Consider the following 15,485-nt stretch of genomic DNA (forward strand, 5'->3'; position numbering starts at 1 on the left):
TTTTTCATGTATAATTATTTTACACATTATTCTTAATTTAACACATTGAATATATGTACTGCAACTGAACTAGACACATTTTTTATTAATTTTTTTTTTATAATTTAAAACAACTGATTTGCTGCTCAAGAAATACTTATTATTAATGGTGAATATTAAGCAGTTGTGTGTCTTAATATTGTGATTTGTGGTAACAGTGACATTGATCATTTTAACCCAAAATCTTAATCTTCATGGACATGTCATGAGTTAACTTCCCAAAAATACTTTTTGAACGCTTTCTTCAGTCCATTAGGTTACAGAATCTTAAATCCAGAAACCTTCAACTAAACTCTCATATGAAAAATGTTAATCTGATGACAGAATGATTCATCCACTATACCGGAAAAAACAGCACTTCCTTGAATGCTCTAGAATCTGTTTCCCACTCATTAAATTTGTTGATTGTCTGAGTCACAGTTTTGCCATTAGTGGTCAGCTCTTTGGCCATAGTTTGGGCACAGGGCCAAATATTTCTCTCATTGATTGCTGCTGTGAGCTCAGCAGTCATTACAGTGATGCTGTTACCACAGGGACAGAGCTCTCTGTAGCACTTTGTTATTGGCTGCACTCCTTCCGTTTGCTGCTTATGCAGCCAAAACGACACTAATGCTAACCTATATGTCTGCGTGAAGAGCTTTTACCATGTAGTTTGGATTATTTAGGCATATTGCATTTAAGATAAAGATTTCACATCACAGCTCAGCATCCACAAACGAATCCAGCATACTGCACTTTCCCTTGAAAGTTGTCTGTGGATTGTTTATGTGCAGATCATGCTTTATGCAATGCATCACTTCTGAGATGATGGTGGCCTGTTTTAAAGCATACACCCATTTTTTGTGCCTCTCTTCTTTTCTTACAGTTAAAATCCCAGGCCTGTGAGGGGGGTTGGAAGTGTAGCTACATTATGCTCAACTACCGCAGTACTGTCCCGTTAACGTTACCGCGAGGGGCGGGAGGGGTGTGTGTGAGAGAGAGAGTCACTGAAAGTGTTCGTGATCTCTCTCTCTCTCTCTCTCTCACACACACACACACACACATCCCCTCCCCTTCTCTCTCACTCATGCATACATACACTTTCATGCAGAGACGGGAGGACTATTCTTTTTTCGTCCCGGTCGTTTTAATCCGTTCTAGAGCAGCGTTTATCATGTTAATGTCTCTTGGTTTACTGCTATTTCCAACAGCCTAACAAAAGTTGAAGCCTGTCATTTTAATTAAGTCGTCACTTGACTGCGTATATATATATATATATATATATATATTCCAATACGTGTTCCCAGGAGGATATATAGTCGACTCGCATCCAGATTGAAAAACTGAAGGAAGCTCTTCATACGGAAAACTGGATTTGTGTTTCGAGGCTTTAGTCGCCTGAGGCTCTTTCGGTAATGCAGCACTTTTTGTGATGACGCGGTCTAGACATCGCATCCATCATCAGGGGAATATTATATACTGCATTGATGTAGAGTTTATAAGGAGAATACTTAGGGGGGTTTATTCCTTGTGTATGTTTTTATCGTCAATATAAGAAGTTTGGCTTTTGACTACTAATCCTCTCTCTCTCTCTCTCTCTCTCTTTCTGTAACCTTGATGACGACGGTATGTCTTATTAAGCACCTGCCAGCAAAATGTGAGTACAATACATTTCCACTATTTCAAACAAAATGCTAGTGTAAAGCAAAATCTCTTATTCAGGTTTGAGTTTTTAAACCACTTTTTATGCCTGAGCTGTATTGCTATACCGGTTGTTTTTTAAAACGCAATTTATTGTGCTCTGTGTATTATATTTAGCAAATTTAAGTCGGCGTCTAATGTTGTTTGCAAGAGAGTTCGTTAACAGCACCGCAAAATCTCTGGTTTTAAGCTGATACATCAAAAATTGCGTAGACTTTAGTGCCCTGCTCCATCTATCGGAGTTTAGTGGAAACTGCATCAAGAGACAGGCTATTAAATCATGGTCCTACACTAATTAATTCGATGCCCTTTAATAATTTCCACGATCCGTGCCATTAATGCTCTTCTCGCGCAAATCAAATTGACTTTTGGCACTTTTGGCACTTTTGGCCCTATGACTAAGTTATCCCAGCATGAACCATCTGCAATGCGTTTTAAACAAAACACATAAGTTCTTTATTATTGTGTTTTGTCTATCTAAACAAGTCTTGCTAATCGCAACAAAGTTATTGAACAACTTCCGTTGCTATGGTTACCTCCAGAGGCGAACGCGACTTCTCTTCGCAAACGTGTATTTAACGTAATCCGACTAACTTTACTAAAATATTTGAAAACAAAACTCGGTTGATTTTTTTATTTTATTATATATATATATATATATATATATATATATATATATATATATATATATATATATATATATATATATATATAACTTTTTTTTTTCAAGTAAACTATATAAGACCTTTTTGTTTTTATTTTAATTTCGGGAGCCTTATATAGAACCCCAGAACACCTCTCAACTTTTAATTTGCACACCTGCACCTGTAAAAGTCATTAATGTAATATAAGGTAAGTGTGTATAATTAAAGCAAACTAAGCTTTTTATGGCAAATTTCATTTACAATGTATTAATTTAATGAGCTTTAATAATTGCACCGTGGTCTGAATTGAGGCCCAAGTCTAATTTATTTATTCATGCATTGTTTTGCTTTGATCCTAGGAATTTAATGTAAAATAATGAAACATTTATTTAGAAGGACTGTACCTTTTCATGCGTCTGATTGACCCTATGCAGAGCCAGTGATGCAGAGGAAACTTTAAAGGCCCAAAAAATGTGCCTTCCCAACCCCTGTCCCTTATACCCTCAGGTCTGCCCCAGATGCCAATGCAAGCACTGGAGCCCCAGAGGGTGAGGGGGGCACACCCGGCCAACCTCCCAACCTCACCAGCAACCGTCGTCTCCAACAGACACAGGCCCAAGTGGATGAGGTAAAACCTACCAGTATGAACTCAGATACTTTACTGGAAAACAAGCTGGACTAGGTGAATCTTGACTTCAGAAGAACATTAATATGTAGAAAAGAAGAAAAAAAAGGTTATTATGAATAAAATGTAGACAGAAGAAGATTGAACTTTGAGTACAGGCCTATGGTTCAAATAAGCCTTCCATAGCTACTAAATCCTGCACTTTTTCAAGTTTATATTATGTTCTGATCAGTATATTTTTATGGCGTTTAATGTATTGGATGTGACACATACTATTAAAAATGTTATTTATAGCAGTAAGGAAATCAGTAAGATTAAAGGGGCAGACTAAAATTTATCAAAGCTACATAAAGCTAGACTCTTAGATGAACTTTCTGGAACCATCAAATTTTGAGGTATTAGTCAGTTTCTCATGCAATATTCATCCTAATATTGCTTCCAGTGTTAAGTGTCTATGAAGACTTCTGTAATTTCTATTCAAAAATTGTCTTTCAGTTTCACATTGAATCTTACTGATGCAATGCAGTGATGAGGTTATGTTTCTGTGTTTATCTTTTGCATATGTGTTCAGGTGGTTGATATCATGCGTGTGAATGTGGACAAGGTTCTGGAAAGAGATCAGAAGCTATCAGAACTGGACGACCGGGCAGATGCGCTGCAGGCCGGAGCATCGCAGTTTGAGAGCAGCGCTGCTAAACTAAAAAACAAGTACTGGTGGAAGAATGCTAAGGTGCGATTTGACTGTAGATGCTGGGTTGAGTTTATTTACATCTAGAGTCCTTGGTCTCAAGTTCTATTGTATTTCAATTATTTTAAGATACATATTTAAATTCACTGTTCAAATTAAATCACTGAATACAAAGTCACTTAATTCAAGAAATGTATTTGTAATGTAAATCCACATTTTTTACAGAAAATTGCTAGTAAGTTTCACAATTGATTACAAAGAATTGGCAAGTAACATTGAATTAAACATGATAGAACATCATAGCGGTTTCTTATTAAACGTAATCTAATAAACTTTAATTTTCAACTTTCAAAAAATATTTTTCTACGGTATAGTGCCTCCTTCGGTGTTTCTATATTGCCAGCAGTAAAGATGGGCAAAGGTGACTCAACACTAAAGCAGAAGCATTCTCATTTGGATATAACCTGAATGCAGTCCAGCCCATAAGTCACAGCGCTGGCGAGCGTTTGAGATATATTAGGCAAGTTGCAGTTGTGACGCAAGTTTAGGTACTGCAGTAGCAGAGTGAGTCCAGCTACTCCGGAGACGTGCAGACGGTCACAACCATCAGGCGGTTACCATCGCCTTTCATTTTTTTTACTCTCTTAATACCTGCATAATTCCATTGATCATCTATTAATAGAAGGGACTTTTTAGAGCATGGCATATATAAAAATACATAGTTCATTTAAATATTTTTAAATAATAAATGAGGAATTCATAATATAATTTAATTTATTCCTTTTTCCTTAGTAGGAAAATGTCTTGCATTGAAAGAAGAGGCACTTGAGATGTGTTGTGAACGTCTTGTGCTGCATTGGTCTGTCTTGCCCTCTGACAGCCTCACTTTACATATTACATTTTTATCTCTCCATCCAGCTATCTGTCAATCCATCCCCTCCGTGTGGATTTATAAACTCCCCCCTCGTTCTCCTCCCCTCCAGACAGCATAAATGTATTACTCTCTCACCAACCCCCCACCGCCCGCCCCAGATGGCCGAACAGCTGCCCGTCCAATCGCATCTCTGTGCGGGAGTGGGGGGAGGGGGCTTCTAGTCCCAATCTGGATTACAGCATTTCTGGATTAAACCCCAGATGTGATTTGTGATGTAACACGCTCTAATCATTCCCTCTCTTTAGCTCCTCCTGCCTCATTCCCTTTGCCATATCTCTTTCTTATATCGTGTAGATTTCTTTTATTGAAATTTCCCACTTTTAATTTCTCTCATTCTGTCGTGGCTTTCCAAACTAGATTGTTTTATTATTCTCTTTCCTTTTTGCATTTCTTTACTCTTACTGCTGGCTTTGTTTTTGTAACTTTACTCTGTATTTTTCAGTGAAATGTATACTTGAGAGAGAAACAATGACGCTTAAAGCAGCCACATTCATGTGGGTCGACTTTTATGTCTTCATTTTAGATAGTCCTGCGGTGTGACAAATGAAAAGTGAAATATGTGTATAAATATTCCATGTACTTAATATGAGATCAGAAAAGCTAACTGTAGTATCATTATAAAAAAGAATTAGCAGTTAAGTAATTGTAGTTGTTCATGCAATCTTATTTCACAAACAGAATTGATTCATTAGCTTTATATTTTCTTTTTCTTTCACAGATGATGATCATGATGGGAATTATTGGGGTCATCTTGATGGGCATCGTTTTCAGTGAGTAGAAGCTACTTTAATTTTACAAACACTAATCGGTGTTGGTTGATTTACTTGTAAAACAGACTTTAAAAACAGAAAGCTTTTAGTATTTAGTTTTACTCCACCGTAGGATGTTTTGCCACCTTGACACAATGGATTTTAGGCATATAAAGGCTAACATGTAAAAATATATGTAAGAAAAACAACTCTTGGGCCTCATTTATAAAGTGTGCGTAGGCTCAGATTTGATCTTAGAGTGTGCGTACGCTTAAATCCATGCCAGCGCTCATATTTATAAAGATGGCCTTTGACGTGGAAAAGTGCTTAGCGTCACGTCAGGGTATTAGCAGACGTACACACTTTTTTATTGTCGGAGTATTGCAGGTTTTTTAAATGTAAGATGTTCTTGCAGCTCGCTGTTCTAAATTATGATAATTGGTGATATTTTATATGTTAATGACATTAATTAGGAGTCGTTTACAAGGTAAAGAGCTGAAACCATTCAATTGCTTGCAAGTTCAAGATCATTTACGATTCATAGATTTCACATCTGAAAGAGACGCGTACGTGGGATTTCTGTTCGTACGTTCATTCTATGAATCAAACGTACGCATATTTTAGAAATGATCGTAAGATCAAATGTAGGATGGTTTCTGTGCAACATTTTATAAATGAGGCCCCTTGTGTTGCAGCTGTAACTTAAAAGCTAATAAAAGATCAGCTGCTCTTACAAAGATAAGCTAAGGTCTAGTTTGTATATCCATCAAATATAAAAACTCAGCTTAATCCTGAATCAGCATGCACTAATCAATTGCAATGATTTATTTCTCTTTTCTTGTCTTTTATGACAGTGTACTTCTACTACTGAGCCTCTCGTGGGACACACAAGGACAGGAGACTCTGGCTTTGTGTGAACTCCACCCCTCCTTCTCTCCCCACCAATGCCTTTCATTGAATCCACAGTGTGTGTGTGTGTGTGTGTGTGCAGTCATTGACGCAGTGCCTCTCCCTCCCTTTGTCTGTCACTGCATTTCTTTGTACCTCTCTTGAGTGCTTTGCAACAGTGCCCGAGCTTACTCAAAAATTCCTTCGGTTAGAAATATCTACTTATGGTATTAGATTGGAGAATGTGTTGGCCCTTTTCAGGCCAAAAAATAATAATGATTTGAAAAAAATGGGTGATGCAATAATGTAGATTTGTAGCGCTGGTCTAAATGAACCCATGAATAACTAAAGAGGGAAAATGAAACGTAAAGTTCAGTTAAGTTTGAGTTTAGGATCAAGTCATGCATTTATGCATAGAAGCCAAAATGTACTCGTTTACCCAGAAACAACAGCTGTGGTACTATTAGAGTATTAACAAAGTGCAACTGCAATGAGAAATTACAGGAATATTTTTTAGAATTGTTTTTAAACCTCCTCCATATATAGACTCCTAGAAGGAACTTGTTTTCACTTCTTGAATGCGAACCTGAATGATTTTAGAGCGGTAATGATTATGTGAATTAAATGTCTTAAATTGACTACTGATTTAGGATGTTAATTCCTTCTATATCATAATGTAAAACAAAGATGGCGCAATTTTTATAATTCATTTTAAGATTTAAAATGTGTAAAAAGCATAAGAGAAAGATTGTAGGATGTTTTAAGGGGAATAGCTGATCACAAATCGTCACTTTTGCTGTTTGATGTTATGTCTTTGACATTAATGTCAGCCAGAAGATCAGTTAAGTCTGGAGGAAAAAACAGGGATAAAAAAATGACATTAATGGTAAGATGTGGTGTAAACTGAAGATCTAACATTACAGCAGTGACCACAATATAAAATATTTTACAATATTTTTTTTATATTTATATATTCAAGATTATTGTTACAAGTGTGGTCACAAATGCAATTTATTTTGATTGATTTATTGCTAAATTAAATGTGACCATTAAAAAAATGGGTAAAATCAATGGTGAAATTCAGATCCTGATCATATTAACCCTTTGCATCTCCTGACTTTACTGGCAACATGATGTCTTTGGTTTGAATGAACTACTGCTGATATGCAAACTGAAAGAGAAATAATAATGCGACTAGTTTAATGTATTTGTAAATATTTGGGATTCAGTGTGGGAGCAGATACCTAATCAGCACTGGAGACGACAATGTTCAGGGATGTACCTCTACATGTGTTTGTGTAAAATATACATGGGCACTTTAACCACCTTCATTATAGTGATTGTAGGTTTAACTGGACATGTTTTGGGGTATTAAGGACATATTGTCTAGCACCTAAATCTATGAAATTTTGCTCTTGTTGATGTGGAATTTAATGCAAGATCATCACGTGTGAATAATATCCCCTAAATTCAGCATTAACCCAAAATCCTGACTATGTGTTTTATGCAACCTATTCATTTGTAAATATGCACTGCAGAGATGAATAAAATAACAGTTCCTGTCCCTGAGCATTTGGAGCCAAGCTGCTAACTCGTGGTTCATTTTAAAGCATGTCTGCTTGCCCACCATGTGCTGATTCTAATAAAGTGCTGATGCTGTTACTCGCTCCTCCCCTGTGTAGTTTTTTTTTTTTGTGAGCGGGTGGAGAAACGGAAGCAAAGTTACCTCTGAAAGAGAGTTGGAACAGTTCACATCACAAGCAACTCTAGTAAATGAAGAGCACAACAAGACTTGGTGAATATGGTATGATTTTATTGGCTATTAATCAGCAACAATGCTCATCCAAATCACAAAGTGAAATGAATCATACAAAGCGGTGATACAGAAATGTTTCGTACTACAGCACAAATGAGTAACCTAATTATAAAGTGTGTACATGAAACGCACTTAATGTCTATTGAACCATCATGTCTGAACAGTAACTGTTTTATTAACATGAAAGAACATTTCTAGATGCACGATCTTAGCTAAAACAATCCGTTTTCAGCTTCTACTGGTACATACAGATTAAAACTAAATCATACATGAAAATTAATCAAGACAAGATCTAAGGTTTATAGCAAGAGAAGTCTACGCTTTTACACAAACTAACAAATCAAGGAGAAAAAAAAAAAACGGTTACATGAGAAAAAGTTCAAAAAGACTGGAGCAACAAGAAATGTATATAAAAAGCCATAAATGATATGAAAATTAAAAACCAGGACCCATGAGCCTACTGTCGAAGCAGAATTTTGTATGTATTCACATTTTGAAAAACAACAGCATGTCTTAAAAATGAAGCAATCACAATATTTTAGCAAAAATGAGGGGTTGTCGTAAACTAAGCACTCAACACCTATATATGACCGAACTATCAGAAAGATCTGATGATACGAAGCATAAAATAAGACTGTTTCACTATAAAACACTGAACTCGGTGGGACTGATTTTACAGAGTTGAAGTATGAATGGACCGACAATGATAAAAGAAATAAAACTACAGCAAAGACGCACTTAACCGTCATCCTCGAAAAAGCTTCAGAAATTCACAGCCACTACTACGTTGACTAAAAACCGTCTGGGCAATTTAAATTTTTAAAATTAGCCTCGAGTACTTTAAAAACCTGTGCACATGGACTACTGCACAGGTATGAGGATACTACATCTGAAACAGTCTGGTTTGGTAGTTGCTCTGAAATTATTGGCACAAGCCATTGGTAACAAATCAGGTGTGCTTAGCATGGTAACGTTTTCAATGGAACCGTTAATTGTGCATCATCTTTTTGGATCCCATGATGTTAACAGGCTACATACTTGTCCTTCGAGTTTGCATGCTTCAAATTATTATGCAGACAAAATATTTTTTCCATGCAAGAAAAAAAATAAAATTGTCAATCGTGTTCAATAAGACTGAGCAAGCATTTCAGTTAATGAGCTTCAAAATAAGAGAGAAAGAGAAAACGAGCAAAATACAGTCTGGCATGGCAGGCAACATCAAAAGCACACTTTGTCAGATAAAAAAAAAAAGAAAAGAAAAAAAAAAAAAATTATTGACATAGCCTATTAAAACCCTTCGAAAAATATACCCACCAATTTTCAATGAAGCCCCTTATCTTTTCATTTCTTTTTTTTGAATTTGCCCACCATCTCGTTCTCGCTTGTGTTGTTCACTTTTGAACAATCAATGGCGTCATCTTCATCTTCTGGGTCTGCGTCGTTCTCACTCGCCCTGATGTCTTCATCGTCAGGATTTTGCGACGAATCATCAGAGGTGCGGGATTGTTTGGGAGAGGGTGCGTCAGTCTCCTCTTCGTCTTCCTCCGCTGATGCTGCGGGGAGTTTTTCGAGCACGACTGCGAGTCTGACTTTGCTTGGACGTCCTCTCTTACGACGTGGAGCGGCGCCATCTGCGTTCTCACCTCCCGTCTCTCCACCTTCTGCGGCACAAGCCTTCACTTTCCCTGTACCTGGAGGCCGGCCTCTCTTGCGGGGAGTGTCACCGACTTTCTTTTCAACAATCTTGACCTTTTTGCCAGAACCTGGAGGTCTGCCTCTCTTGCGAGGAGTTCCGTCAGGGTTTCGTTGAATGACCTTCGGTTTGGTGCCAGAGCCTGGGGGACGGCCCCTCTTTCGAGGAGATCCGTCAGCCCGCTGAATCTTCTTCACCTTGTTGGGAGAGCCTGGAGGACGGCCTCTCCTTTTTGGGGTTCCATCTGAGTCCCTGGCGATCTTGACAACCTTAGTAGAACCTGCGGGCCGACCCCTCTTTCTCTTCAACGAGCCCGCCGGCCTCCCTCTTTTTCGTGGAGGACCGTTGGCGGCATCAAGGCTGATTTCGACCCCAGCTCCGCCGCTTTGCGAACCGGATTTCGCGCCGTACTTGCGTGGTCTTCCTCGACCTCTTTTTATCTTGGGACTTTCGCCGATAGGATGAATGCGTGGTCTTCCGAGCGGCTTTGACAGTCTCCGCTTGCGTTGTAAACTCAACCTCTGAAGTCTCTCTGATTCTTCCTCAGGTGTGAGCGGGATCTTTCTCGGCCTGCCGGGCATTTTTATCTTCTTTGGTCGACCACGTTTCTTCACCTTGGTCTTTATGACTATGTCGGGAGAAAAAAAATCCACCTTTTTAGATGGCCTGGCATTGTGTGTCGGCGCTTTCTCGGTAGTGAACTTCTTATTGAGGGACCCTCGTGGTCTGCCTCGTCCACGTTTGGGTGGATGGGTACTGCCGTTGGGCAGAGGGCTCTCGGTTGCTTCTTTATTCTCAACCTCCATCACGTTGCAGCTTCTCTCTCACAACTTCAGGCGTATCAGTGCCACACTCGTCTGTTTGGTGCTGAGAATCTGAAAACAACAAGATGAGAGGGAGAAAAAGTTATTTACATTTAGTCATTTAACGGACACTTTTATCCAAAGCATCTTACGAATAAGGACAATGGAAGCAATCAAAACCAACAAAAGAGCAATAATAAGCAAGTGCTATAACAAGTCTCAGTTAGCGTAACATAGTATACGTAGCATATTATATATATATATATATATATATATATATATATATATATATATATATATATATATATATATATATATATACACACACACACACACACACACACACAGGTCCTTCTCAAAAAATTTGCATATTGTGATAAAGTTCATTATTTTCTGTAATGTACTGATAAACATTAGACTTTCATATTTTAGATTCATTACAACACAACTGAAGTAGTTCAAGCCTTTTATTGTTATAATATTGATGATTTCGGCATACAGCTCATGAAAACCCAAAATTCCTATCTCAAAAAATTAGCATATCATGAAAAGGTTCTCTAAACGAGCTATTAACCTAATCATCTGAATCAACTAATTAACTCTAAACACCTGCAAAAGATTCCTGAGGCTTTTAAAAACTCCCAGCCTGGTTCATTACTCAAAACCGCAATCATGGGTAAGACTGCCGACCTGACTGCTGTCCAGAAGGCCATCATTGACACCCTCAAGCAAGAGGGTAAGACACAGAAAGAAATTTCTGAACGAATAGGCTGTTCCCAGAGTGCTGTATCAAGGCACCTCAGTGGGAAGTCTGTGGGAAGGAAAAAGTGTGGCAGAAAACGCAGCACAACGAGAAGAGGTGACCGGACCCTGAGGAAGATTGTGGAGAAGGACCGATTCCAGACCTTGGGGGACCTGCGGAAGCAGTGGACTGAGTCTGGAGTAGAAACATCCAGAGCCACCGTGTACAGGCGTGTGTAGGAAATGGGCTACAGGTGCCGCATTCCCCAGGTCAAGCCACTTTTGAACCAGAAACAGCGGCAGAAGCGCCTGACCTGGGCTACAGAGAAGCAGCACTGGACTGTTGCTCAGTGGTCCAAAGTACTTTTTTCGGATGAAAGCAAATTTTGCATGTCATTCGGAAATCAAGGTGCCAGAGTCTGGAGGAAGACTGGGGAGAGGGAAATGCCAAAATGCCTGAAGTCCAGTGTCAAGTACCCACAGTCAGTGATGCTGGTGTTGGTCCACTGTGTTTTATCAAGGGCAGGGTCAATGCAGCTAGCTATCAGGAGATTTTGGAGCACTTCATGCTTCCATCTGATGAAAAGCTTTATGGAGATGAAGATTTCATTTTTCAGCACGACCTGGCACCTGCTCACAGTGCCAAAACCACTGGTAAATGGTTTACTGACCATGGTATTACTGTGCTCAATTGGCCTGCCAACTCTCCTGACCTGAACCCCATAGAGAATCTGTGGGATATTGTGAAGAGAAAGTTGAGAGACGCAAGACCCAACACTCTGGATGAGCTTAAGGCCGCTATCGAAGCATCCTGGGCCTCCATAACACCTCAGCAGTGCCACAGGCTGATTGCCTCCATGCCACGCCGCATTGAAGCAGTCATTTCTGCAAAAGGATTCCCAACCAAGTATTGAGTGCATAACTGAACATAATTATTTGAAGGTTGACTTTTTTTGTATTAAAAACACTTTTCTTTTATTGGTCGGATGAAATATGCTAATTTTTTGAGATAGGAATTTTGGGTTTTCATGAGCTGTATGCCAAAATCATCAATATTAAAACCATAAAAGGCTTGAACTACTTCAGTTGTGTTGTAATGAATCTAAAATATATGAAAGTCTAATGTTTATCAGTACATTACAGAAAATAATGAACTTTATAACAATATGCAAATTTTTTGAGAAGGACCTGTATAATATAATAAAGAAAACCGATAGAAAAGAAAAAGAAGAGCAAGCTATTTTTTTGAGTTAAGTACTTGAACCATAAAGTTTTCCCTCCAAAACCAGAATTTACTATTTTCCACAATAAACTATATTTAGACATAGCAACCCCCCCCCCCCAATGTTCAATAAAATGTAAATAAAAGTACAATAAGTTTACTGCAAAGCCAAACAAAAAATGTACAATGAAAGGAAAAAAGCAAATATGATCCTATTTACTATTTATTGAAACCAGAAATAAATCAATATAAAACATACTTCATCTCTCTTTATTTATATATATATATATATATATATATATATATATATATATATATATATATATATAGTGTATATTTACATACACAAAACTATTGTTTAATTATATAAGGGTTCAACAGCTTCAATGAATCCATTTAAATAGTTCATTCACAACGGATATAATTATGTTGAACTATTAGGGTGTTGATATTAGTTTTAAAATATCGTTTGTAAAAAAATAAAATAAAAATCATGGTAAAAAAATATGGACGTAAATTAAAATTACATAACTGAATTAAATGCAGTTTTTGGACATGAAAGAAAGCGCTAAATCCGTACCATTATATTTCATATATAAACTAATATTTAAATATAAAAATGCACTCACTAAAAACCATTTTCATAAAAATGGAGGGGATGTGAGGTGCAGTGGTGTTTTTTAAATAATTGTGTGAGCAGTTTATTGTAAAACAGACCGAATCGACTGAAGCGCTGTTTGCAGACTCAAGACAATAGAAAACCATCTCAGTATTGACAACAGAAAACGAATCGGCGAGAGAAGTTCGAGCACGCTGCTAGCCTACTTCATGCATGCTTAACAGATGCAAACTGACATCTTTATGCATCTTTTTTCACAGCATGAAAAAAATGGCATCGTTTTTTACCGCGAGAGCTTACATATTACAAAATACTGACGATAATATTCTACTTGTGTTTATTTTTTTATGGAGCAATAACGCAAAATTCTTCAAAATAATTTAAAAATACGCACGCTATCATGTAGTATAAAAGGCATAAAAGAGCGGATGCTGTATACTGGCTGCCATCATGTACAGTGAAGCCCGCGAGCTTTTGTAGTTCCAGGTAAAATGTGAGGCACTGGCGATTTTTGTTAGCTGCCTGCTAACCCGACTAAGACAACTTCTCAATGGAAAAAGAGACTAATTTCATTCGTTCGATAATAAAAAGCGGCAAATATTCGAAACACAACGCACCTTACTCGCGAAGTGCTTTCACAACAGCAGAGATGATCTTTTTCATGCATTCGACAATATTTTCGATGCAAACAGCACCGGACAGTGGGCGGGCGACTGTGATTATTTGAAAGGCAATGCCTGTTCTTCCTCGTCTCTCGCTCGGCGTCGACGGTTCGTGGCACAGTGCCGTCTGCTGTGGTGGAGAGTGCAAACGCAGGGCATGAATGTATTGAGTAAAATTAAATAAAGAAATAATGCAGTTATGTGTGTGCGTAAATGTAACGTGAAAGAGTCAAATCACGTAAGCTGTTTTACTGTATAGCTGAAGAACACACGAGTACAAACATTCCACTTACATTCCAACATTCCAAACATTCACAGAGTTCTTGAATAGGAATTTGTAAATTTAAAGACCATATTTATTTATTTATTTAGTCATTTAGCAGACGCTTTTATCCAAAGCGACTTACAAATGAGGACATAAGAAGCAATCAAAACCAACAAAAGAGCAACAACGTGCAAGTGCTATTACAAGTCTTGGTTAGCCTAACGCAGTACAGATAAATATTATTATTATTGTTATTTTTAATAAAAAGACATAGATAAAATACAATTAGAATAGATAGTGCTAGAGTTAGAGGGTCAAGTAAAGATATGGCATCTTAATAACACATAAAATGCCCCTATTGTTTTGTCAGATAAAACTTAGATTGCCTGAGATATCACATCTGTCTCAGCACACAGTTCAACAACAACAAAAACACACATTACCCGCCTTTTTTAGCCAATCAGAGACGCGTTCTGCTTTTCAATCATTTGCCGCGTTTCGGTTTGTTAACATCCGGTTTGCTGAGATCTTGGGGGAGGGATCTCGGAGGACGCCAGTTTGGTTGAAAGAGAAAGAACAAAACAGCTTCAACATTAGATATATACAAATATATATATATATATATATATATATAACGATATAGTAACGTAATATATTGTTATATATTGTTAGTATAATATTGTTTAATCCCTATATTTCAGTATTATTTAATCCCTATGTTTTATGATTTACCACCATAAGATGTCTCTAAAAGCATAAATAAAATAAAATAAAAGATTGCATATGTAATCTTTTTTGAGATTATGTTGTTAGATATTGGTAAATCTCTGGCTCTGCAATTACATATAAAACCAAATGTACCCGAATTATTGTGTAGATTAATTATTTATATTATTTAGGTATGTTTTTCTTTTAAACTAAAATAGGATAGTATACCGTCAGTTTACGTTTTATGAACTTATCGCAGAGAGGCTACCTACCAAATTGTATGCCTGCTTAAGCATATTCTTAATTACACGTATTATTCATTTATTTTTAATTAAATCTCGATCAACAGATTAAGTAAACTAAAAGTATAGGACAAACACTACTTCTGTATGTTTGGCCTATACTTGTAGCCTACTTAATCCGTTGATCGAGATTTAATTAAAAATAAATGAATAAGTGATTAAGAATATGTAAATTTACATGTTCCAGTCCATTAGTTTTAAAATAAATTGCTCACACAATTAATATATACATACTCTACTAAATATGAATAAAAACGAACTTTGTAAGGAAAGCAATTTTCTCCCAAAGCTGACTTGTTTTCTTATTAACTTGAACTTTACTGGTCAACTTTTTAGTTTATAATAGTAACTATTACACATTTAATTGTAACAGTAGTAAACTTTGAGTAAATAACTATTAGACATCT

At 37.1% G+C, this 15,485-nt stretch overlaps 2 protein-coding genes across 3 annotated transcripts; one reads left to right on the forward strand and one right to left on the reverse strand.

Moving 5' to 3' along the window:
• The first annotated feature begins 1,105 nt into the window (after window positions 1–1,105).
• Window positions 1,106–7,912, forward strand: LOC306885136 (vesicle-associated membrane protein 2-like). Its single transcript, XM_079441488.1, has 5 exons — window positions 1,106–1,447; window positions 2,871–2,991; window positions 3,560–3,718; window positions 5,329–5,380; window positions 6,214–7,912. Exons 1-5 carry the CDS (start codon window positions 1,434–1,436, stop codon window positions 6,228–6,230), a joined length of 363 nt encoding a protein of 120 aa, XP_079297614.1. The 5' UTR covers window positions 1,106–1,433; the 3' UTR covers window positions 6,231–7,912.
• Window positions 7,913–7,941: 29 nt separating this feature from the next.
• Window positions 7,942–13,895, reverse strand: LOC306884865 (uncharacterized protein). 2 transcript variants are annotated; one of them, XM_079441091.1, is made up of 2 exons: window positions 13,759–13,895; window positions 7,942–10,631 (listed from the first exon to the last, which is right to left on the reverse strand). In XM_079441091.1, exon 2 carries the CDS (start codon window positions 10,560–10,562, stop codon window positions 9,405–9,407), a length of 1,158 nt encoding a protein of 385 aa, XP_079297217.1. In that variant the 5' UTR covers window positions 10,563–10,631; window positions 13,759–13,895; the 3' UTR covers window positions 7,942–9,404. The 2 variants fall into 2 exon arrangements, with proteins under 2 accessions (XP_079297217.1, XP_079297218.1); XM_079441092.1 differs by lacking the exon at window positions 13,759–13,895 and adding an exon at window positions 13,536–13,600 and having other exon boundaries at window positions 7,948–10,631.
• Between the last annotated feature and the right edge of the window lie 1,590 nt (window positions 13,896–15,485).

The sequence above is a fragment of the Barbus barbus genome (genome assembly GCF_936440315.1).
Source record: "Barbus barbus genome assembly, chromosome: 19".
In the NCBI taxonomy this organism is placed as follows: domain Eukaryota; kingdom Metazoa; phylum Chordata; class Actinopteri; order Cypriniformes; family Cyprinidae; genus Barbus; species Barbus barbus.